The following is a 22,651-nucleotide window of genomic DNA, read 5'->3' as shown; positions in this document are numbered from 1 at the left end:
CTTATCTGTCCTTGCTGTAGACCCATTATATGAATGCTCTAGGGATTAATTGGAGTTGATCTTTGGAAAATGTTCATTTTATTCTTGAATCATATGAAAAATATTACTACAATAAAAAGGAACAATTTAATATGAAACACCTAGTTTTAGTTAGTGTATTAGGCTCTGCTGCTGCTGAGTGAACCAACCTGAGCATGACCTATATGGTATGATAACTTTGACAAGTGAGAAGCCATGGAGATAAAACGAAATATCCAAAGTGCAGCCATATATTAAAGACTGATTAGTTTATCTTAAAAAACGATCAACGTTTTGGACCATCACCTTTCATCCAGCGGCAATGTTTAGTTTGCCAACAAGCAAATAGCTTGTGTTTTTGCCAATCGCAGCATCTGTTTGTTTTGTTATTGCATGCAAAGTTCAGTGCTCAAGATATTTAGAAAGTGAGCGATTAGGCTACATTTTGATTTGTACTGATGCATTCTGGAAGCTTTACTTGCATTTGGTCAGATGAGACTAATCTTAGACCAACGGTAAAGTGCTGCTGATCCCATACGTCAGGTGCTTGTGGTGTCTAGTTTAGCGCCGCGAGACTTAATGCGCACGCAGTCATCAGTTCCTGAAACATTCTCAGTACGTCATGAAGATGTCCCACAGTAGTTGAATTGAAGTGCTTGACGTTCCAGCGTTATTAGGTATGTGATTCAGCTAGTGTGTTTTGACAGTTGATACTTGAATTTACAAGAGGAAGCCTCTCGTGGTGAAGTGCACGAGGGTTTTTTTTTTCTCTCGAATAAATCGATATTACTTTCAATTTAACATCACTTCCGCATAAGCTAATGCTTAATGCATTGTGGGGATTTCTCAAGACGGTTCTATCATACGTTATTTGACCAAAATCAAATATTTTGGTTAATACAAGAGCAATGGGCCAGTCTTACAGTGCGCAGTGCAATTTGTCTGAGGTGCCATGTCTCCCGGGAAAAGTAAGTAAGCTTAGACTTAAAGCATATGAAATGTTCGAATTGAGTTTGTGTCTAGTCTAATCGTAGTCATCATAATGTTGGTGACGTCCCAGTTGTGATTGTTTGATATATTGGTTTAGCTCACCTCATGATTTGTGGTCATCGATATGATACATTTGCTTCAATTGTTATTAGTTGTGATGTACGAATAAAAAATACTGAAGCGATAGTGCTGGCGTTTGAGACGACGCGTGGGCGTGGCCTTTGAATTCGTCGACACAATGGTGACAGCAGAGAATGTCTGAGAACTGCCACTCTCGGGAAACCTCCGGGTTCTGAACTGGTTGCAGTTCCACTCTAGTTCCATATGAGGGCACTAACGAGCGAGTGCAGAATGAATGGAGGTCTATGGAGCTATACCCCTCAAAATGCACTTTTCTCAGGATATCATTTTTTGTCTAGTAATTTGAATTCGAAAGGGGAGGGGAAAAAAAAACATACTTACGACTTATCTGCTGGGTGTTAGATTTTTGAAGTCGCCTTTCTGTTCTAAAAAGCCTTTTAAAATGTCAATGACGTCATACACATCGTACGACCAGTGATACTACTTTACGGTAAGCTCTGGTCACTTCCTTTTTTCTCTCGAGGCATTGACAACACAGCTGACAGGTTAGGCTCTCCCTGTCAATACACATGCTAGAAAGAGTTTTGGCTTGCTAATGTTGTTGCTAATGGTGCTAATGCTCTGACATTCTGATTCCGCTTCGGATGCCATCAAGCGGGATCTCTGGTCGTATTCAGTCCTTCACTAACCAATCAGCATTCATTAGCAGAATGCTAGCGTGTTATGGGCAACAACGACTCACCCTGTAAGAAATCGAAAGGACATGTACTCGTTCATTCAACTTTAGACCTATAATCCATGTTGAACATGCAAAAACTACTATCAAATCTGAGGTTTCTCAACGACAATCAGGCGAAAGAGACACATTTAGCCGTTTAGCTCATAGACTCCCATTCAGCATGCACTCGCTCGCGATCACCCCCAGTGGAACTCTTGTGGAACTGCAACCAAATTCGGTACAATGGGGCTTAATAGGGAGTGGACAGGCTCTCTTTAAACAGGCTCTGGTGACAGTGCTTTGTTTAACTTATCTTTTTCTCGGTTAGTACACAGGTCCGGTTCCTGCAGTCCCTTTCGAGATTCTGGAAGAGATCTTCCTGAATCTTCCACCACAACAGGTGGTATATGTATGCCGCTTAGTTTGCCGTGAGTGGAAAGATGTTGTCGACAGTGATTCTCTATGGAGAGAAAGGTGTCGGAGAGAGGGATATAATTTGTGTGATACCAAAAGACTACCCAAAGACTGGCGATTCTTCTACTTCTTACGTAGGAAGAGACGCAACCTTCTGAAAAATTCCAGAGCAGATGGTGAGAGACCAGAAAAGGTATAAGCTACCATAATTTATGATTTACCATTTGAATTCACACTGTCCTTTCTTGCCCTCTAGAAAGTTTTAATGGCTGGCAGATTTTGGAGAATGGCGGAGATAAATGGAAGATTGAGACAGTGGGAAGTCCACCTCTTCCTGATGACACAGTCCAGAAATACTTTGTGACATCTTACCAGTGAGTAGCCTATACTAGCTACCTACTTTTTGTTCACTGTATACAAGAAGGCTGTTGGTAAGGTCTAGCCCCTCAGCTATATTGTAAAGATACTTGCACTACTTCCCACTTCCTCAGAAGGCTCTGTCATGGTCATATTTAGTGTGTGTGTTCTTCTGGGCTCAGCACCTGCAAGAAGTGTCAGCTGATTGACTTGGCCAAGGAGGGTTACAAACCATCTTTGATGGATGAGGTCCAGCCAGATATTGTTATATCTGATTGGTAAGAATACTCAAACAAACATTTTCCATTGCTGGTACAATGCACTGTCAACTAAATAAATGTTTATGTGTGTGTGTGTGTGATTAGGTATGCTCCACGCTTTGACTGTGGCAGTCTGTATGAGATCTGTGTTCAAGTGCTGGATAAGAAGAAGGTTCCAATACAGACATTCTCCCCAGATACTGTCTATTTTCAGCAATGGAATGATCAGACATGGAATCAGGTAGTTGACAGAATATAGACTTCACACCACTTTAAAAATCTATGATATATTTGAGAGGTTTAGGTTAACATATGACATCTGTAATATTGTGATATTCGTGTTTCAGATGACTCATGTGTTTAAGGACTATGGACCAGGAGCTCGATTCATCCGCTTCACACATGGGGGCAGAGACACTCAGTTCTGGGCGGGATCGTATGGAATTCGTGTCACCAACAGTAGTGTGGAGATATGCCATTCAGTGGACAGAGAGCTTCCACTGGAACTCCCATCCCATGTCGCCAATCATCTTTGACTACTTCCACACAGTTATTCCCCAAAGACAACCTGAATGTCACTTTAGGCTTGTTAGCTAATTTCTGCCTTAAGAAACACCCTTTCGTCTAATCACTTTGGAAACATTCTAGCTAATACTGCATCTAAACAAATTAATGTGTCTGTTTAAGTATTATATATTTTATATAATATGTGGGAGAAGTTTGTGAGAAAAAGGACTGTTATACCAAAGGAATACAGACGATGAATCATACAGTGATGTGTATTGACTGATTTGTAAACTGTTAATGTACATTTACAGTTAGAAAAATGTTAAAATATGTAGTTTAACTGAGTGTGACAGATAATGGATTGCTGAACTATTACTTGGTATTGGTTTTAGTTGAGTTTTACTGTTCAAATTGTGTCATTACGAGCATGACCCTCCAGTTTGCATCTGTCTTTCTATTGGGGTCCCTTAAACCCCTTCTCACCTAGAACACTAATTTTACTCTATGCATGTCCTCATGCCTCAATGAGCAACTTGAGAAACATAGTAAACATATTTGATTTAGATTAATACATTTTTGTGGATGTAGTCCATGGAATGAGGTAGCACAAGAAAGAAGTTGTAAAGGTTTTAGAGCTGATATGCAAATAACCTTCTGTTATATTTTCACAAGTTATTTTCAACACTTTTTTTCTTAATTGCATTTACAAACTTTATAGTTAAACTATTTAGGTCAATATAAATGGCTACATTTCCCAACAGGCTACATGAATATGTATGAAATATGTAGAATGTGAATGAAATGTACAGGTTCCATTTCTTTCAGAAGGCAAAGTTACATCAAAGAAATAGTGTATGTATTCCCTGCAAAGTATAATTTCCTGTATGAATCAAACTAGTTTAACAGGAGTCTGGTAACAACAGGATAAGCCTAGGACAGCACACATTTGTTCTTCTTGAACTGCTGACTCCTCAGTACAGCTTGTATCACCTCATCAAACACATTTTTCAAACCTTCCTGCAAACACAAATATGTATGTCATTAGTCAAATCTTTGGGGTTTCAGTGGTAATGTACTGTAACTTACTTGTAGAATACTTGAGAGCATCCCACCTGTGTAAGGGCAGAGCACTCGACATATTTGAATGCCTTCAGGTCACTGGCTAGTTTCTTAGCAATTTCTGAATTGATTGGCTTTTGTTTGTTCTTGGCCAGCCTCTCCAATGTGTGGGGGTCTTTTCTTAGGTCAATCTGAGTTCCGACAAGTAGGAAAGGTGTCCCAGGACAATAGTGATTGATTTCAGGTACCCACTGCAAGAGAAGGGATGTAATATTTCCAAATGGATCCCAAATAGTTACATTGCCACCATGCTTCAGTATACGCTCCTCTCAATTAAGTTAAATTATATGAGACCAGTCAAATGCTGACCATAAATACAACTAGATAATTGTACTCTTGTCCCCTGCTGGCAGCTCCTTTTACTGCAACAATGGCACCGCACAGAGAGTATCCTGCCTGGACACAATCATTATTTTACTAATTCATTCATATGTTCACACTTGTTACTGCTTTAAGTCAAACTACAACATTCTATTCTGGGATTGGTGTGGTCTTTGAAGACATTTTTAATTTAGAACAGAATGCATGTGCTATCACACAAGTGGGTTCTTTGAGGTGTTTTAATGATTCCCATCAATCATCTGTGAGAGCTTTGGCGGAATTATCCAGCATTAAGGCAGTATTTTCTGCAAGCCAGTTCTCTGTGTGTGTAACTGGGTGATAGGGTTTGGGAGTAGGCCTTACTTTCATGTCCACGTCCTTAAATGAACCAGGATAAACCACTGAAAAACAGACTAGGAAAACATCTGTCAGAGGGTAACTTATTCTTCGTAGATCGTCATAGTCAGACAAACCTGTAAAAGTAAAGTACAAAGTTAAAAACAATAACACAGTAACTTGTCATTTTCAGAAGAATTATGTCACGAGTCTATGTATACCTGTTATATCCTGTATTTCAAGGGAGCCAAAACAACCTTCATCACCAATGTCTTTTACGTATTTGTCAAAAACCTGTTGTTAGAGAATGAAAAGAGAAGTGTTGTCTGTTTGACAGTGGACAGCAGACACAGTACAGTATGCCTACTGAAGAAAATCATTTGAAGTCACTTAATATTCAGTGGCCTATACTTACTGATGGTACATATTCAGAGGGAAATCTGTTGGTTAGGAATGTTGAAACCATGCAGGACTTTCCCACAGATCCACTGCCAAGCATATTTATCCTTATCTTATTGTACTCATTAAGCTTGGTCAACATGTCTGAAAAATGCCAATCAAAATGTATAGAAACATATAGTCACATGATATGCTGATATAGCCAAATTAACTCAAGTATTACTGTACATGCCAACTGTTACAGAAATATAGTTACTGTTAGATTTAATGTGCTCATTTGGTGTCTGATTATGATCTTGAGCATTGTTGCAGACAATATTTCTTCTATCTTCAGTGTTAGAGCTAGACTGAAGAGCCATAGAAAAACCACCAGGAGTCACGGAGGAGCCAGCATGAGCTATGGAGGGAGTTGTCATGCTTTCTGGAATCACTTCAACCCTAACCTTATTCCCCTCCTAGGGGAGAGAGAGAGAGAGAGAGAGAGAGAGAGAGAGAGAGAGAGAGAGAGAGAGAGAGAGAGAGAGAGAAAGGACATGGCTCACTTGCATTCCCATTCACTTTTTCCAATATTTCTTATTAAATGCTCAAAAAGATGGCTTACCATTGGCAACAACCTAACCTCTGCTCTGAATGTGAGTGCTGGGAGCATTGTAAGTCCTGGTGTAGTATGCAGGACAGTTAGAGGAGCAACTAGTGAGAGCGAGCCTGAAAGAGTAGGGGGGAAAACTACCATTACATTGTGCACGGTATTTGACTAAAGGCTAAATCAATTGTAAGCTAAATACTTTCCATGATTGCAAGGGCTTTCAGTTGGGTTGTAGTGTCTTGACAACCTATCTGCGAGATTGTTTTGGTTGATATCCTTTAGAGTCTTGAGTGTGATCTCCACAGCAGGTGCATTGCGGTAGGTCCGTATCATTATATCCACAGTGTCCTGCCTGTCAGCATTCTCCAGGTCGCCCTTTGGAATATGTTGAAAGCCATCTAGCCAGTTTTCCTGACTTAGATGCCATTGAAACTCCTTCAGTTCTTTAGCTGTCAACTCCTTCAGTACAGCCAATAGCAGCTTTGGCTCACGGTTAGCCATTTCAAGTCATTCACAGACATTGATCTTCAAGGACTAATTATTGTAAAGATATACAAAACTCTTAGTATATGAGACAAACTGGCAAGGTTTTTCAATAACTTATTGATGGAAGTTCAGTTTTCATTTATGGTGGTGGCAGACGTTCAAATTAAGGGGTTGGTTAGTGAATGCATATCAAAAGTTAGTTACAGACACAGTGGGGCCAAGTTGTAGTCTCCATCTATTGAAACAATAACCCCCTCTTCTACTCAATATCTTACTCATAATCCATACAGCACATTTCAGGATAGTTTTCTTACCTTTTATTAATAATGAACGTCATTTCTTAGCTGGATGTTGGCAGTTAAGAGCTCACAGACAACTTGTGCAAGATGAGGACACTCCTTACAAAAAGGGAACTTTGACCGAACGTCCAAACATTTTCCTGTATTCAAAGAGGAACTATAACTTGTGTGCTTAAGTAAAAATTATAAAAACGATTATACAAACTATATTTCAAATGCTTATTAATAAGACATGTGTGATACTGTGAATTTACTTCACTATTACTGTAATACTGTGTTGTTCTGCCACAGAAAATATTTATTGTTAAAGCAGATATTCATATTCACTCACACTTCATTAGAAGTGCCTTTGATGCTGCATACTTTTGTTTAGATTGTAGAACATCATATATAAAGGCACAATGTACTGTATGTTTGCGAATAAACAATTTCACTTTTGCCTCCAAAAGCAACATTTGTCCAAACCTGCCCCCTTGTGTGCTTATGCTTGTATTACAATACACTTTTTACAGTAACCACAGGTTGCTTCAAATTGACTGTTATTTAGTTGACTGAGAATACAGTGCATACCCAACACTGAAATCAAATAAATTAAATCCAAAAGAACAACAAAAAAGATCAACAGTTTTCAATCCCTTAAAAATACACACATTTTACATTGGTGAACTTTTACTTGAAAGGTTAAGTCAAGGTAAGAATGTATTAAAATAAATAAAGTAAAATGTGTTAATTTTATGTTAGTAATTTACAGTTAAACATATCTCCAACATTTGGCACTCATCAGGTACAGACCTACATATTATGCTTTAGTATTTGAAAGACAGCTGTTATCTGTATAAGCTATTGATGAGGCAGCTGCTGACCATCTCACTTTTTTGCAAGATTATTTCTAACCATTCAATACTCAGGAGAATGTCAGAACATGTCCAATGTGTTAGCGGTGACAGGGAGCCTAGGAGACAAAACTGTAATCTGTTTTTTCCATTTCAAAATATGGACATTATCGCAAACGAACCTACATTTATTATGTAGTGTGCAAATAAACCATATCACAGAGAGCAAACAAAAATGGCATGAAGATATCACACATGGATGCTTTATTAAATAACTTAATTACTTTGATCTAGTAGTACAAAAAAGGACATTAAAAAGTCACGTCATACTGTCATAGGCAAAACAAAATGTAAAGAGAATTTAAACTAAAATAGAATAAATACTAATGTAAAAGTTTAAACAAACTCAAAAAGTGCTAAATGTATTTTCTATTTTTATATTGTATCTATATTAGCAAATTTACAGGATTAAATGTGCAATTAGGTTGGTGAAGAAAATATGTTTATCACCTTACCCCATATGTTGTAATTGCAATGATACTAAACGGTTTACAACTAAAAAAGCTGCATTCCAAAAAAATAAAAACAAAGTTCTCCCACAGTAACATTGCCTGAGTATCTAAACACACAATTTCACCACCAATAGCAGCATGTGTTAAAGAGATACTTTGACAGGTTTTCACTTCACAACCCTGTAAATAACGTCAGGGTTATCATTTGCTATTATAGATCATGAAGCTAAAATGTACACGTATAACTTAATTTAAACCAGCACACAAAATTTATTAATGGAGGTGGTCTCTCAAATTCAAAAAATTGATTGGCAAAAAGGTCACGTCAAAGCAAATATAAACATGGAAATAAAGCGTTAATGACCTAACATTTCAAAAGAACATCTTGGTTATTTAAGTGACAAATATATCTATTTTATTTTTTACATTTCATGAGCAGCACATAGGCCAGAGTGAAAACGACATCAGAACAGACAGCACTTCCTCTTCCGCTGGGTTTCAGGTGGCTCTAAAGCTGCTAGTATAGCTTCATCAAATACATTCTTCAGACCTCGCTACAGAGAGTAAGAGGAGGGAATAAAGTAGCAAATATCACCAGAGTTATTTGTAAAGTAACAGACACACTGACATCTATAAGTAGGAGGCAGAGAGACAACAAGATAAACTAGGCACACAAATAACAAAGCAATTTAAACTACTAGGTTTACAACCAGGTATCTGTTCTCGAGAAGTTTATGCAAATTCAGGTTTCTTTTGTCTCACCTGTGTAAGGGCAGAACACTCGACATATTTGACAGCCTTAAGATCACGGGTCAGCTTCTCAGCTGTCTCTGGGGTAATTGGCTTCTGCTTGTTCTTGGCAAGCTTCTCCACCGTAGAGGGGTCATCTCTCAAGTCAATCTGGGTTCCAACCAACAGAAATGGTGTCTTGGGACAGTGGTGAGTGATTTCAGGTACCCACTGAGAGAGCGAGAAAGACGATATAGCCATTGACACAAATAAAAAATACACACATTATCTTCAGTGCCATTTGATTGCCTTGACAACTGACTCACCTTTTCTTTAACATTCTCAAATGAAGAGGGTGAAACTACTGAGAAACAGACTAGGAATACATCTGTTTGAGGGTAACTTAAAGGCCGTAACCTATCATAGTCCTCTTGTCCTGTAAAGATGATATATTATTAAAAAACTAAAGAATTTTAGTTGCATTCTTAATAGTATTTCTAAGACACACTTTTCTTACCTGCAGTGTCAAATAATCCTAGGGTATATGGCTCACCACCAATCATAACAGTCACTGCATAGTTGTCAAACACCTGTGTCAAAAGAAAACATAGATGGAGAACTAAAAAGGTGGATATTGCTTCTTTTATTTTATTTTTTATGAAAGGGTGTGGGTTACATAGGATAAATTGTGAAACTAATACTTACAGTAGGTACATATTCTGAGGGGAATTTGTTGGTTGTGTAGGAAATTAACAGGCAGGTTTTTCCCACGGCTCCATCACCGACCACCACACATTTAATGGTCTGCATCCTGGATTTCGGAAGTCTCTCTGTGTTACTGTAGTAGCAACTGTGAGTGGAAACACGACAACGGACACTGCGATTAATACAAACGCAATGCAATTTTTTACCTACAGGAAAAAGCCCTGCAATGCAGGCCAGACAAGCCATTCATGATGACCACTATAGCAACTAAGCAAGGCTGCTAGGTAGTAAAAGGTAGCTAACCATAACCTTCTGGGCCGCTGAAACAGTCAGAAGCAACTCTCCATCCCCCTGCCCGGGCAGAGACTGGCCAAACGTTGGGATTGTAACATTAGCGAACAAGCAGGTAGTTAAATTATTAGCAAAATCCTTAGCCAGTTGGCTAAACAGTAGCTCCAATAACATTTAGCCTAACCCGTTTAACTAGCTAGCTAGCTATGCTATGCCCACTTTTCAATGAAAAAACGTGACGCAAGCCATTCACTTGTCTTGAGAAGGCTATCTAGCCAACGTACCGCTACCCGGCCACGTACAGTCACAGATCTAAAATATTATGTTTCCTGTTTACTTAAAATTCAGGTTTAGGCTACAAGTAGCCTACGATATATTGATGATAATAATAACTAACGCCCACGTTTACAATTATGAATTTCCTACCTCTTCCTCAACGCATCCGCTTGTTTCGCTACTTAAGCCGGGGGCGTTGGCAGCGAGGTTTGGTCCAAGTCCAGTTTTCACTTCAACACTGTCACTGTCCTACTGTAGAGCTACTGAAGTGCCGTAAATTTCAACCGCAACGGGGCATCTCAATAGACTAAACTTGACCTTCAAGTCAGACAATATTCTTTATGCAAATTTGGATGTGGAAATGTGGATTTTGAAAACAGGTAAAATAACATGAACCAAGCACAGGGAGGCAAATTAAGGCTACAACCCCTTATTGTGAGCTGTTCATAAACTTTTCAAAAAAAAAAAAAAAAAAGAGATAACAAATGTTTTTTTGTTTTTTTATTAAAAAACATTAGCTAAATGAATTATTTGTGACCAACACATTTCAAAGTGTTCACGGATGAAAGAGGGAAGAGGGGGAGAAGTAAGATAGAAGAGGAGGTGTGTTAGTGTGTTTTGGATTTGTGTGGGTATAGTGTGAGGGAGAGAAAGAGAGGGAGAGAAATAGAAAGAGCGTTGATTTAAATTATTACTTTATAGACACCATGCCCGTGCCAATATTTCCGTCCAAAAATGTGTTGTCATCAAATAACCGAGTAGCAAAATAAAGAATATCCAACGAAGAATACCCCACCAACTAAAATAGAATAAAAATACAAGAATGTGCTTTATTAAATTATTATGTTGAGTAATCACATGGATTTGACTCTTGTGCATAGTGTTGTTTGGCAATATTAATTGTGAATGATGATGTTTATATGGATAATAGATTATTTTTTCAATCTATCTGTTTTCGGAGTTTACCATGTTTCTTTTTCTATTGTCAGTTTCACTGTTGAATTGACAGACGAAGTGATTAGTGTGGTGGTAGCACTGGTTACTCCTGTAATACACAGAATACCAAACATAACAATTACATTGCATTTCTTTTTTTAGACATTGCCTGTAAGTATTATCCTCCCAGAAATTGTTGTTCAGGTTTTGTGACCCTTTTTTTGGGTGAAGTGCCAGAATTGGGTGTGCCATTACCTGTCTGGTGGATGTAGAGATTTACTCCTGTGTAGGCATTCCTCCCAGGTTTGGCGATCACACACCAGTACTGGCCCTCATCACTTTGCCTCAGTGAGCTTATAATCACATTAAAGACTCCAGCATCCTTATCCTCAGTGATAGCGCTTCTACCCCTCACTCTGGGACCGCTGGTTTTAACCACAATCTTACACAGCTCATAAATATGTCCCCTACACCAGTACTTTGTGTCGTCCCTATAGCCTGAACCGTACTCACAACTAATCATCACACGTTTGTCTTCTTCTGCTTGCTCCAGTGTAGGACCAGACAACCGCATTGAGGCCCCTCTTTGTCGTTTCAGAGAAATTACTTCAGGGAACAGAGCTGCAAATACATTTGGTTAGGATTCAGAGCATGTGGACAAAAAGAAAAAAGGTACATTTTCCTTATTTGTTTAAATGTTATATGGTTTTTACTTAAATTCAGTAAATATTGCCTAATTATAAGGTGATATTAAGATACACATTGCATTCCTTACCATTTAGAAATAGGACGTACAGCACAGTCTTCATAGTGAGAGAATGAATCTCAACCAGTGTTTCGATTATTTTCCTTCCCCTTTCCAAGATTGAGCAATGTGTTTTAGCAATCATCCTTTTTCACAGGCATTTTTACAAAGTTAGTCTACTCAGAGCACATGTCTATCAAAATGACTACTGAGTAATTGTATTTACTGATAAAGAAGTTTAGCTTAACCATGGTGTCAAAAATTACTGACACAATATTGAAATGTAAATATATATAATTTACTTATCTAGTATAAAGAAGCACATCATCGGAGATCTTTGAATTACAGTCAAACCATTGAAACATCATTGTAAAATCTCATACGGTGATACAGAGCAATATATACTTTTTTCAGTTACTACAAACATAAAAATCAGAAGATTTTTTTAGCTAATTGCAAGTTTAGTCTTTACAATTTTGATACATTACTATTGAAAGCTGTGCAATTACAAGTATTACTTTGAAATATTTGATCAACAATAGACTTGATCAAGGGTCTTATGAAAGTAGCAATGGTCTTATTTTGACAATAGCATATTCAGTTTCCTCCACAACTGTTGATGGTTTAGAGCTGGCATTAAACATGGTGATGTCATTGTAAATAACAGTATCTGCATTCTCCTCCAGGTTTGTTACTGGTTTGTCAAAATTGCCATATGTGTGCTCACTTTCAATCACATCAATCTGAAAAGAGATACACATTTCATCAAATTAGAAACCAGAATAGATTAAATAAATTAATTGGTATGGTCAAATAATTACCATTTATGGGATAAAAGGAGATTGTGGTCTAATAATGAGTTTGAGCACTATACACAGCACCTGTATATTGTCTCCATCTCCCAACTGATTGACTTTTGATCCAACAGCTAGAAAGGCACAATAAACTGGATTAGCCTAATATTAAAGTTGGATAAACTTTCTTTAGTTTACTTTAGTCTTGGCTATGGTGCCCTTTTTACTCCATATTGTATTATTAGAGAACCCCAAAGTAATTAGATGTCTGATATTTAACTTACTCAAAGCCTTTCTTCTCCACCATATTGACAAAATGATAACTGAGAGACCCAGAATCAGGAAGGAACACAAGGAGGTAATAATGATGACCTCAGATAGTGTTGACCTTAGAACAAAATAGTAAAATAGTAACAATTATTTTAACTGACACTTTTCTCCAAAGCGATGGTGCATGTATAGGTTAGTTGATTGTCCTTGTCAAAGAACAGTCTGTAATAGCCACATCGTGATAAATAAATAAAGTTGTACATCCTTTTACTCTCCGATGACAGTATTTGTACATGTAGATGTAGCTTGCAGTGCGAGTAAGAACTGATTAGCAGTATAGGTTGGGATTTTGCTTTTTAGAGGTTTAGTTTAGGCTACGGCATACCTTTCCAACAGAGCGGTTGTTGCTGCTGTTACGAACGTTGTTGGTGTGGCTGTTGTTATAGTTGTTACTAAAGTTGTTGGTGTGGCTGTTGTTGTAGTTGTTGCTACAGTGGTTGGTGTGGCTGTTGTTGTAGTTGTTGCTACAGTGGTTGGTGTGGCTGTTGTTGTTTCTTCAAATGTCAAAATTAAGGTTGATCAGTTGTTGTTTTATGTGCCGGATATAGCACACAACAAACATTTTATAAGGATCTTAAACAACATTCTAAAATGATTATCCTACTTTCACTCTTCATTAAATAAAGGTTGACTAAAGTACGGGAAGTGTACCATTAGGTCATCTTTCACGTTTAGCGCAAAAGTTACTTACTTGATGGCTGTGATCCCATTTCATTCACTGTTTCACTGTGTAAAAATGACATTATTATTGGCTACGTAAAAGTAAAGAGAAGTGTAGACGTACAATAAGATGTAGAACAGTTGAATAATACTTTGTTGAACAATAAGACAATTTCGAAAACTAGAATCTTCAAAGGAGATAATGAAAAATCCAACATTGAAGGCAAACCATTGTTACCTTTGACATCAGTCTTCAAAAGCGTCTGCTCACTCTTTCTGTTCACAGTAAAACACTTCTTTGTTTGTACTAACTGGATATCTCTCATGAAGGAAGTTAGGACATGGGGAACACATTAACACACACTGTTTCATTCATGAAATAATGAAAGAGATTTTTTTTATTGGTGAAATATCACATTCATTGACAGATAAAAAAATTATATCCACCTGGTTGCAATGTTAATATTCATAAAGCTTATTTTTTTTTCTTTATCATTTGCATGTACAATATAATGGTGAGTCTTGACTAACATGATTTGCCCAAACTTGTTATTCAACACAGTCTGCTACTTCCAGTTAACCCATATATGATCTAACTAGAAATAACCACTTCTGCTTCTCCCCCACTGCACACAATAACTTCAGTTTGTGCTTATCTGACACTGGTATTACACAATCTGATTCCCTTAGCAACCGTACATACTAATGGGGGTAATTTGATGAGTACACCACAAGTTGACCATTATTATAGCATATACTGTATATCCTCAAGTTCCTGAACAATGGCTTTGTCATATTTCTGTTCTCTTATCACCCCTCAACACTGCCCTATCAACAGTCCAAGGATTTGTATCAAACCCTGTTTAAATAATCTATCAGATAAAATCAAAACTGAGCCACCACTTAGTTGGTCAAATAGTATGGTGTTGTTGAACTATCCTGAAATTGGTGGGTGCAAGGCACCGATGAGCCAAAACCTTAAAAAAAAGACATAAAGCATACTTTATTGCAAACTTCACAGCCACGTGTTCTCTTGTCATATGTTGACATCTACGTAGGATGGATACTGAAATCATCAACAGTATGTCAAAATATTGGCCAACGGTCTTGAGTCAGTGCCTCCTGATTTTAAATGTCAGGACCTCAGTCTACCATATCATCTCTTCTGACCTACCAATCACAGCGTTCCTACAACTGCATTTAGCAATGTTGAATTCTTGGAAAAATGGTACCTTTAAATTATAGTATAGACTAACACTCAATGCCAGTGAAGTTTAGTCCTTCACAAGGTCAAATCTGACAATAGGATGTTTGATTGTGGAGAGTGTGTTAGACCACGTGATAGGTAATCACACTTTATATCATATGCTAGCAAATCTTTTGTAATGGAACAATCTTTAGTAAATAAACCTTTTTCTGGGCAAAGGGTTGAGTATATAAAGGTGGTAACTCACCTACTTCACAAGGTGAACATGGGCAAAGTACTGTTTGTGACGGGTAAGAAGTTATGATTGAAATCCTAACAATTGTATACTAACTATTATTGCTTTTTAAGTTATACTTGTGGTATGAACACTGCCTGATCTATTTAATCTAATTCACAGCTCTGGCCCTGCTGCTGCAGGCACAGCTGGGTAAGTTTGCCTGAATATACAGATACAGCCTTTCTGAGGATTTAGATGATATTTCAAACTTTTTCATAAATACAGTGAGTAACTGTAGCATACTGTATTCAATTGAAAAAAACTACAGTATATCAGACGATTACTAAATAGATGTACGTATTTTCACACAATTAATCATGTGATGTAGGGTTAGGACTTATCACATGGTCTAATATGTTTCTAAGTGTTCTCTTAATATGTCATTGGTCAGGATCCTCCTTTATCTTGTCATGCTACTTCACAAACTGGGCGCAGTACAGGCCACCCCCCACCATCTACATGCCCAACGACATTGACCCATGCCTGTGTACCCACCTTCTCTATGCTTTTGCCACCATGAAGAACAACATGCTGGCCACTTATGAGTGGAATGACGTGGAGCTCTACAGCCAGTTCAACGGCCTTAAAAATCAGTGAGTTATTGAAAGAGTAACGTAAGGTCACAAATGTGTTACATGTTTAGTGTACTGTAATGCATTCTCTGCTATGTAAAATGATATGGGCCTTTTGTACCTTTTCACAGGAATGGAAACCTAAAGACTCTGCTGTCTGTCGGTGGGTGGAACTTCGGCTCTGCAGGGTACTGTCAAATAGTTTGTGTGAGTCTGAGTTGGGGCAGCTCCTCCAAACAGGAGTCAGTAATGTTGATGTTTTTCTATTTGTGTTACCCTACCAGGTTCTCTGCAATGGTGGCCAGCCCCACAAACCGTCAGACCTTCATCCAGTCAGTCATTGTGTTCCTGAGGAAGTATGAGTTTGATGGGCTGGACATTGACTGGGAGTATCCAGCCAACAGGGGGAGCCCTCCTGAAGACAGGCAATATTACTCTGTCCTTCTGCAGGCAAGTTATATGGTTGTTGAATTACCTAAACTGATCTGATCAGACATTTTAGACCGTAGGGTCATCATTTGTTTTTATCATTCAGGAAATGAGAGCTGCTTTTGAGAATGATGCCAAGCAGACTAACAAGGCTCGCCTCCTGCTGTCAGCTGCTGTTTCTGCTGGAATGGACACCATCGAATCTGCTTACGAGATCCCCAAGGTTGGACAGTATGTAGCCTGCCATATTTTACTCAATTATTGCATATATTAATTGGGTTGGAAAAATGTATACTGGAACATACCAAAAAAATTGAAATAAATATACAGTATATATATTAGTCCTAGCAGGTCATTTCATCAACATGGCTGGTGCTTTTTATGGGAAACAGTTTGACACCTGTACCTCATCTTCTGTGTCTTCTACTCCTAGGGCCCTGGATATGATCAACGTCATGAGCTACGACTTCCACGGTTCTTGGGACCCCTTCACAGGAGAATGCAGCCCTCTGTACAAGGGCCCTGCTGACAAAGGAGGTTTCATCGACTTCAATGTGGTGAGTAGGACTAAGATGTTTTATATCTACGCTGTAACTCTCATTTGCATTCACATGGATAATCCTTGTGAAGATGTACACCACCGTAATACCAGATCAAGCATGATCAAAAGACATGACTAACACAAATCTGTACGTTCTAGGCCTCTGCAATGAACTACTGGAAGAACCAGGGAGCTCCGGCTGAGAAGCTGTTGGTTGGTTTCCCAACCTATGGCGCCTCATTTACTCTGAGAAATCCTGCCAACCATGGGGTCGGAGCCGCAATCTCTGGCGCTGGAACCCCAGGGCCGTACACCCAGGAGGCTGGAGAGCTGGCTTACTTTGAGGTAGTTTACTACTTGTGTATGTAACTGGGTTGCCATGTTGTCTTAAAAACAGGTTGAATTGTTACAAGGAATCCTACTTAATACAGAACCAAGGCAACCAAGGTGTTGGCTGTTTGTTAATCTTACTAATCATGTTTCAACATGCCACAGATCTGTGGATTCTTAAAAGGAGCCACCGTGGTTTGGAATCAGCCACAGGATGTGCCATATGCCTACAAAGGAAACCAGTGGGTGGGTTATGATGATCCCAAAAGCTTTGAGATGAAGGTAAGGTGCTAAACAGTTGTAATTCCATTGAGCTGTTAATGTTATAAGATTATTTGATTTATTAATATCCACATGTACACTCAATACCTACGTAAATCAATCTTGCAAAAGTACACTCTTGTGGTTGTATTACTAACTGTTCAACTGCAAGTCAAGCCCTCATCCAATGTGTTAAATCAGGTTTATGTTTGACTGCTTATTCACAATATTCCCTTTTCTGTAGGTTGAGTGGTTGAAAAATAACAACTTTGGGGGTGCCATGGTGTGGACCCTTGACATGGACGACTACAAGGGCAACTACTGTAACCAGGGCAAATACCCGCTTATCAATGTCCTTCACAAAGCCTTCAATCTGGACCAAGCAAGTAAGTAATCCAGCTGAACTAAACTTGATAACTGATTCACATGGTCAGTCAGTCATTTAACTCTACATTCAATGCAATGTAACCTATTGTGTATATATTGCAGCTTGTGCCCCTCCTGCCACCCCCTTGCCTCCTATTAAGGGAGTGACCAGTGATGATGGAGGAAGCTCTGGACAGAGCGGTGGCAGCTCTAGTGGAAGCAGCTCCACGGGAGGAGGCACCGGTGGCATGAACAGCGGGTTCTGCGCTGGCAAGGCAAACGGAATGTACCCCAACGCCAACAACAAGAATCAGTTCTATAACTGCAGCCAAGGAAAGACCTACTTCCAAAACTGTGCTGCAGGTCTGGTCTTTGACACCTCCTGCTCCTGCTGTAACTGGTCTTAAATCCAGATTGACACCATGACAGGGGAACTATTCAAGAGCAGTAGGGTTCAACTTCAGAATTGTTAGAAAAATAAGCATAATTACATTAAAATGCCATTCTCAACCTGGTTTAGGGCCCCTCCTCTCACTCTCAGGAAATAGGTAAAGCATTCTAGAACAGAAGCCCCATTCTTCTTGATAAGGTGGCCCATTGTCTGCAGCAACCCATTTATTCAATAAATTGTTTAACATGTTAATCCCTCACCTGATCAAACTAGTCAATGAATATAGAAATAAAAAAGTTCACCATCTTCTCAATGTGTTTTTTTTCCACTTTAGTCAGTGAGCAGCACACTGCATGAAATCAATGTAAGGACACATACAGTACATCACCTTGCCTGTATACATGTTGACATTTTATTTATAACAATTTCCTTCCATGTTTTATCTAGGACACATTAAAAAAGCATTCATACGATTCACAAGACACATTTAGTTCTTCCTTCATTTTGTAGAGATTTTTTTGATATTCTTAACTTGATACACATTCAACGAATGTGTATCAAATTCTTTGAGGTTCTCAAGATGGTCAACAAATTAACTGTAGGTCCTTTTTTTGTGCTTCTCTGCACAGCAATTCTCAGCATATATTTCCAGCTGCTCACTAGTTGGTGGATGACAGCTCAGAGCAGTGAACCTGCAGCTGCCGCTCCTCTCAGCTGCTCTCTGTCTCCTCTTTGTGCTCTGGCCTGACCTCTGTGGCTGGCTCCTCTACCATGGCAGACTTTTTAGACGTTCCTGTTGGTGAAAAATGTGAAGATACACAGGAAGGAGAATTACTTTAACCACATGTATTCTGTAATGTTGCTGTTATGGTTGTTTCTCAACATACCAGTGAGGTAGTTCCTGTGTAAGCGTTCAAAGAACAGAAGCCCGAAGAAAAGGACGAAGCCGATACATCCGATGATCATACCACAGAGCAGAAAGCTGTAACTGCCCTCACTCTGGATTATCTGGAGCACATTAGACAATATTTGAGACATTTTGCGAGACAATATCTCTTTAAAGCATATTGTAATGTAATGCATCAAGATAATGTGGTATCTTACCGATCCCACCAGAACCTGCATGACCATCTCACCCATTCCAGCACTTGTTACAAGCACGGAGGTGGCACATCCTGTCCATGAAAAACAAACAAGGGGACTCAACAACATAGAAAACAACCAGGAAGAACACTTGAATCATTATCTTAACAGTAGTATCTCAACTGGGTTGCACTACCTTGGTAGTCCAGGATGTCCTCAGTGTAGGCCAACATACAAGGGAAGACGCTGCTGAGGAACAACCCACAGAGACATGTCCCCACAAACAGAAACACACTGCTGGTGTAGAAGATGAGCAGCAGCAACACTGTGACTATGACTCCAGCCTGAGGGAGCAAACATGAAGAAGTACACAGACTGTAAGACTGGCATTACACAGACTGTAAGACCCCATGTACTTAAATATCAGTGTGATAATATGCAACGATAAGACCACAGTGCTCTCATGGCCTTCCACAATGGCAGCATTACCAGGTTGACCATAAGCAGTCGGACAGGCTGGAAGCGGTAGGAGAGGGGTATGGACAACAAGCGTCCAGCAGTAATGGCAGCCCAAAAGATGCTTGCTAGGTAACCAGCTGTCTTATGGGATAACGCCATGGGTGGACTCACAGCATATGTGTACACAAAACCAGCATAGGCTCCCTGGGAATAGAAAACACATATCCTAAATTGTTTTTATTACAGTGGTTTTGACTTTCAGTACATATAGTTTGCAGTGTTATTAAATAACCTGTAACACTGCTAACTCACCACAATGCCATCAGTCATGAAGAGGACCATTCCACCCAATATGTGAATCATGAAGAAGGACACAGGCAAGCCACGCAGGTTGTCATTCTGACAGCAGCTGAAGATATCCCCATGACCTGTGACCCCAACAGACCCATCATGAAGCATCTGAAGCTGATCTCCCTCTGTCCCTATTTCCAGGTTCTAGTACTCATTGACACTCTGAACCATCAAAATGTAGCTGCCCTAGACCTTATCTCATCAGAGCTGAAACCCTTTTCCCAGTACGCGTACTACTACTTGGCAATAAAGCTGATTCTGATTTTGATTCTAAAAAAGGGTTTAGCTCCTAACCTCCAGCCTCGTGATCTTTAGGCTCTGTATCGGGCCCCTCATTTGCCTGGTTTTCCATGGCCAGCTCATCTTTGTCCAGTAGCTGAGGGGTCCCACTGGGACAGCAGGGGATTAGCCGTTCCCGGTACATCAGATACAGAACTGCAATAGGTACTGGGAGCTAGGTGGGACAACACACACAATGATGTGTAATTGTCATTGTATTGTGTAATATTGTATACTTAATCAGAGGTCAGAATTTGTTTTATTTAGTATAGTGTAATAGTGTAATATCTTACATTGATGAAAGCCATGATCCAGAAGGCATATGACACGCTGGACTCTTCCTCCTCCACATGGAGCTCATGGTCCTCGGTCATGTTATGCATGTTCATGGGGATGTTTCTCAGTGAGTACCGGAGGTGGTGCATGATCTCTGTCACATTTTCGGTCACGTTCCCCACAGTACAACCCTTCTCTGACAGGAAAGGGTCTGCTATGAGTGGACTCACTAGAGCTCCAAACCCAATGAAGAAATGAAGAGCCTGCAATGGTTGGAGAAGAAGGGCACATTGATGATAATGAGTTTTTGACACTTTCAACTAATTATGAGGGAAGTCTGAACTCCGTTACCTGTAAGAATACAGCAGAGTCCTTCTGGTATATGGTGACCAGCTGGATGTTGGCAATGGTGTCGATTATGCCCATGGCCAGACCAGACACAGCCATAGCAATGGCCAGCAGGAGCACATTATGGCAGAGGGGAATGATGGCAAATATCACTGATATGATCAGTGCAGAGACAAATAGGGCTGACAAGGCCCTGAACAACCTTGGAGGGGGGGGGGGGGGGGGGATTAGAGAAAGAAAGACACATACACAGACATGTCACTAATATTTCAATATATTCATATTATAATATATATAATATAATATATATATTCAATATTTCTACAAATTCATATTAAGAAGGTATGCAATACGCTCATTGAAAACAAAACATCTGCAGACAAAATTGAATAATCATGAATTGGAAGGTTTAACAGATCTGACAAGAACTCAATCATCCTCGGGAATTATAAACAATGCCAAGGACACTGATAGTAATGAGCATGGCTGTGTCCTAATCCACATATGTACGTAAAGAGTTTACAAACTGCTTACGTTTTCTTGAAAACACCAGCTATAGAGCTGCCAATGAGCAAGCAGAACTGCTGGGCAAAGAACACCCAGGTAATCTGACTGAGAGTCGACTGTGTTTGACATCGCAGATCCAATATAGTGGGTCCAAGAAAGGCAATGCAGAGTCCAAAACTGAAGAACACACTCCAGTAGGTTAAGGTGTGATGTAAATTTCTTTTGAATAATGATAGAATGCGCTCCTCTACAAACATCCTGGTCCAACCTTCACGTCAGTGAACTACTGGCCAAAAGTAGATCCAAATGTTCAATCTTTGTTTAGAGATGAAAGAAACGACCAGGAGAAAGGACTGAAGTTACACAACAGTAGTTGACTCTATCTCTGTCTTCTCTTGTCTTGAAAGTTATATAGAATAGTAGTAGAATACAGTGTTTCCATTTTACCTGCACACATCCTTTTAAATCTCTTCAAGCCAAAAGTTCCCTCCTCTTTGAATTGCCTAACTGACAAGGATGTCCTTTGTAGTTAATGGATAAAGCGGAGATTCTTCTTTATGAAGAATGTCAATAATTTGCTATGAAAAAAGTGTATTGAGATGCAATCTAAAAGCTAAATATTTATGAAAATATGTGTCATGGCACTTCGCTCCTTTCCTGCACACGTATGTGTGATCCCATTGTGAGATACCTTGAGGGATATTCTTCCAATTATTATTCAATTTAAAGTTTAAGTCAAGAAAGGACCCAGGACAAGGTGTTCCTTATCGTGTATCTAATTCAACAAAGCTGAAGTAACAATGTGTTAAGATTCACTAGGAGTGCCTGATTTGCTACTTGTTTGGTGTGTCTATCCCGAACAGACAAACTGTAAAACTTAATATTTTAAAAACTGTAAAACTTAATCTATTGTATTTTGAAATAATTTAATTATAATTGTCTTGTTATTGAAAATTATTAAATAACCACCAAATAAACTACTTTTCTGGTAAATTGTTAGAACATACCTATTTTAAAAGAAATGTATATGTTTATTAAAAAATTGTTTTTTACAATTCATGTAACTGAGTAATTCAAATGCAAATTCTTAATTGAAGCAATACTACCTTTCAATACTACCATGACACCTTACAAAATAATTTTGTAATTGTTGTAGTTACATTCCAATACAGTTTTTATTATTTATAAAATATATTTATTTTACAAATGCTTTACAAAATTAATCTTACACTAGCATTGTTCTGAACATATTTTAATGCATGCAAAAGCGCC

At 38.9% G+C, this 22,651-nt stretch overlaps 5 protein-coding genes and 1 long non-coding RNA gene across 13 annotated transcripts; 2 read left to right on the top strand and 4 right to left on the bottom strand.

The window, feature by feature from the left end:
- The first annotated feature begins 623 nt into the window (after positions 1-623).
- On the top strand, positions 624-3,611 carry LOC136946247 (F-box only protein 44-like). Its single transcript, XM_067240530.1, has 6 exons — positions 624-986; positions 2,136-2,397; positions 2,478-2,595; positions 2,761-2,856; positions 2,944-3,079; positions 3,186-3,611. Exons 1-6 carry the CDS (start codon positions 927-929, stop codon positions 3,372-3,374), a joined length of 861 nt encoding a protein of 286 aa, XP_067096631.1. The 5' UTR covers positions 624-926; the 3' UTR covers positions 3,375-3,611.
- A 613-nt stretch (positions 3,612-4,224) lies between these two features.
- On the bottom strand, positions 4,225-6,938 carry LOC136946246 (cell division control protein 42 homolog). 4 transcript variants are annotated; one of them, XM_067240526.1, is made up of 9 exons: positions 6,907-6,938; positions 6,122-6,640; positions 5,777-5,975; positions 5,537-5,664; positions 5,343-5,415; positions 5,149-5,258; positions 4,774-4,860; positions 4,458-4,655; positions 4,225-4,362 (listed from the first exon to the last, which is right to left on the bottom strand). In XM_067240526.1, exons 2-9 carry the CDS (start codon positions 6,251-6,253, stop codon positions 4,276-4,278), a joined length of 1,014 nt encoding a protein of 337 aa, XP_067096627.1. In that variant the 5' UTR covers positions 6,254-6,640; positions 6,907-6,938; the 3' UTR covers positions 4,225-4,275. The 4 variants fall into 4 exon arrangements, with proteins under 4 accessions (XP_067096627.1, XP_067096629.1, XP_067096630.1 ...); XM_067240528.1 differs by having other exon boundaries at positions 5,149-5,186; XM_067240529.1 differs by lacking the exon at positions 4,774-4,860.
- Positions 6,939-7,961: 1,023 nt separating this feature from the next.
- LOC136946248 (cell division control protein 42 homolog) lies at positions 7,962-10,478 on the bottom strand. 3 transcript variants are annotated; one of them, XM_067240531.1, is made up of 7 exons: positions 10,388-10,477; positions 9,974-10,036; positions 9,671-9,815; positions 9,483-9,555; positions 9,292-9,401; positions 8,999-9,196; positions 7,962-8,790 (listed from the first exon to the last, which is right to left on the bottom strand). In XM_067240531.1, exons 3-7 carry the CDS (start codon positions 9,773-9,775, stop codon positions 8,701-8,703), a joined length of 576 nt encoding a protein of 191 aa, XP_067096632.1. In that variant the 5' UTR covers positions 9,776-9,815; positions 9,974-10,036; positions 10,388-10,477; the 3' UTR covers positions 7,962-8,700. The 3 variants fall into 3 exon arrangements, with proteins under 3 accessions (XP_067096632.1, XP_067096634.1, XP_067096633.1); XM_067240533.1 differs by lacking the exon at positions 9,974-10,036 and having other exon boundaries at positions 7,986-8,790; positions 10,388-10,478; XM_067240532.1 differs by lacking the exon at positions 10,388-10,477 and having other exon boundaries at positions 7,986-8,790; positions 9,980-10,096.
- Positions 10,479-12,280: 1,802 nt separating this feature from the next.
- On the bottom strand, positions 12,281-13,773 carry LOC136945611 (uncharacterized). Of its 2 annotated transcripts, none has more exons than XR_010876848.1 (4): positions 13,734-13,773; positions 12,997-13,100; positions 12,800-12,846; positions 12,281-12,661 (listed from the first exon to the last, which is right to left on the bottom strand). It is a non-coding gene; the product is annotated as an uncharacterized lncRNA (long non-coding RNA). The 2 variants fall into 2 exon arrangements; XR_010876847.1 differs by lacking the exon at positions 13,734-13,773 and adding an exon at positions 13,368-13,500.
- A 1,401-nt stretch (positions 13,774-15,174) lies between these two features.
- On the top strand, positions 15,175-18,373 carry LOC136945609 (acidic mammalian chitinase-like). Of its 2 annotated transcripts, XM_067239534.1 has the most exons (11): positions 15,175-15,199; positions 15,307-15,336; positions 15,578-15,779; positions 15,890-15,946; positions 16,043-16,208; positions 16,294-16,418; positions 16,621-16,744; positions 16,888-17,073; positions 17,224-17,340; positions 17,564-17,705; positions 17,809-18,373. In XM_067239534.1, exons 1-11 carry the CDS (start codon positions 15,175-15,177, stop codon positions 18,090-18,092), a joined length of 1,458 nt encoding a protein of 485 aa, XP_067095635.1. In that variant the 3' UTR covers positions 18,093-18,373. The 2 variants fall into 2 exon arrangements, with proteins under 2 accessions (XP_067095635.1, XP_067095634.1); XM_067239533.1 differs by lacking the exons at positions 15,175-15,199; positions 15,307-15,336 and having other exon boundaries at positions 15,541-15,779; positions 17,809-17,849; positions 17,883-18,373.
- Positions 18,374-18,388: 15 nt separating this feature from the next.
- mfsd4ab (major facilitator superfamily domain containing 4Ab) lies at positions 18,389-21,636 on the bottom strand. Its single transcript, XM_067239535.1, has 11 exons — positions 21,407-21,636; positions 20,876-21,074; positions 20,542-20,787; positions 20,299-20,423; positions 20,087-20,100; positions 19,931-20,040; positions 19,649-19,822; positions 19,356-19,503; positions 19,181-19,251; positions 18,964-19,084; positions 18,389-18,869 (listed from the first exon to the last, which is right to left on the bottom strand). Exons 1-11 carry the CDS (start codon positions 21,634-21,636, stop codon positions 18,787-18,789), a joined length of 1,521 nt encoding a protein of 506 aa, XP_067095636.1. The 3' UTR covers positions 18,389-18,786.
- Positions 21,637-22,651: the final 1,015 nt, after the last annotated feature.

The sequence above is a fragment of the Osmerus mordax genome, chromosome 7 (genome assembly GCF_038355195.1).
Source record: "Osmerus mordax isolate fOsmMor3 chromosome 7, fOsmMor3.pri, whole genome shotgun sequence".
In the NCBI taxonomy this organism is placed as follows: domain Eukaryota; kingdom Metazoa; phylum Chordata; class Actinopteri; order Osmeriformes; family Osmeridae; genus Osmerus; species Osmerus mordax.
This window is presented reverse-complemented; position numbering and strand designations above follow the sequence as displayed.

Coding starts and splice junctions, on each gene's coding strand:
- LOC136946247 (XM_067240530.1), top strand. CDS start 927: ATGGGCCAGTCTTACAGTGCGCAGTGCAATTTGTCTGAGGTGCCATGT. Junction 2,596..2,760: donor TACTTTGTGACATCTTACCA/GTGAGTAGCCTA, acceptor TTCTGGGCTCAG/CACCTGCAAGAAGTGTCAGC. Junction 2,857..2,943: donor GATATTGTTATATCTGATTG/GTAAGAATACTC, acceptor GTGTGTGATTAG/GTATGCTCCACGCTTTGACT.
- LOC136946246 (XM_067240526.1), bottom strand. CDS start 6,253: ATGGTAGTTTTCCCCCCTACTCTTTCAGGCTCGCTCTCACTAGTTGCT. Junction 5,976..6,121: donor AGGTTAGGTTGTTGCCAATG/GTAAGCCATCTT, acceptor TCTCTCCCCTAG/GAGGGGAATAAGGTTAGGGT. Junction 4,656..4,773: donor ATTATCTAGTTGTATTTATG/GTCAGCATTTGA, acceptor CTTCTCTTGCAG/TGGGTACCTGAAATCAATCA.
- LOC136946248 (XM_067240533.1), bottom strand. CDS start 9,775: ATGCAGACCATTAAATGTGTGGTGGTCGGTGATGGAGCCGTGGGAAAA. Junction 9,402..9,482: donor AGGATTATTTGACACTGCAG/GTAAGAAAAGTG, acceptor TCATCTTTACAG/GACAAGAGGACTATGATAGG. Junction 9,197..9,291: donor TTGAGAATGTTAAAGAAAAG/GTGAGTCAGTTG, acceptor TCGCTCTCTCAG/TGGGTACCTGAAATCACTCA.
- LOC136945609 (XM_067239534.1), top strand. CDS start 15,175: ATGGGCAAAGTACTGTTTGTGACGG. Junction 16,209..16,293: donor ATTACTCTGTCCTTCTGCAG/GCAAGTTATATG, acceptor TTTATCATTCAG/GAAATGAGAGCTGCTTTTGA. Junction 17,074..17,223: donor GAGAGCTGGCTTACTTTGAG/GTAGTTTACTAC, acceptor AACATGCCACAG/ATCTGTGGATTCTTAAAAGG.
- mfsd4ab (XM_067239535.1), bottom strand. CDS start 21,636: ATGTTTGTAGAGGAGCGCATTCTATCATTATTCAAAAGAAATTTACAT. Junction 21,075..21,406: donor GCTGGTGTTTTCAAGAAAAC/GTAAGCAGTTTG, acceptor CCCCCCTCCAAG/GTTGTTCAGGGCCTTGTCAG. Junction 20,788..20,875: donor ACTCTGCTGTATTCTTACAG/GTAACGGAGTTC, acceptor CAACCATTGCAG/GCTCTTCATTTCTTCATTGG.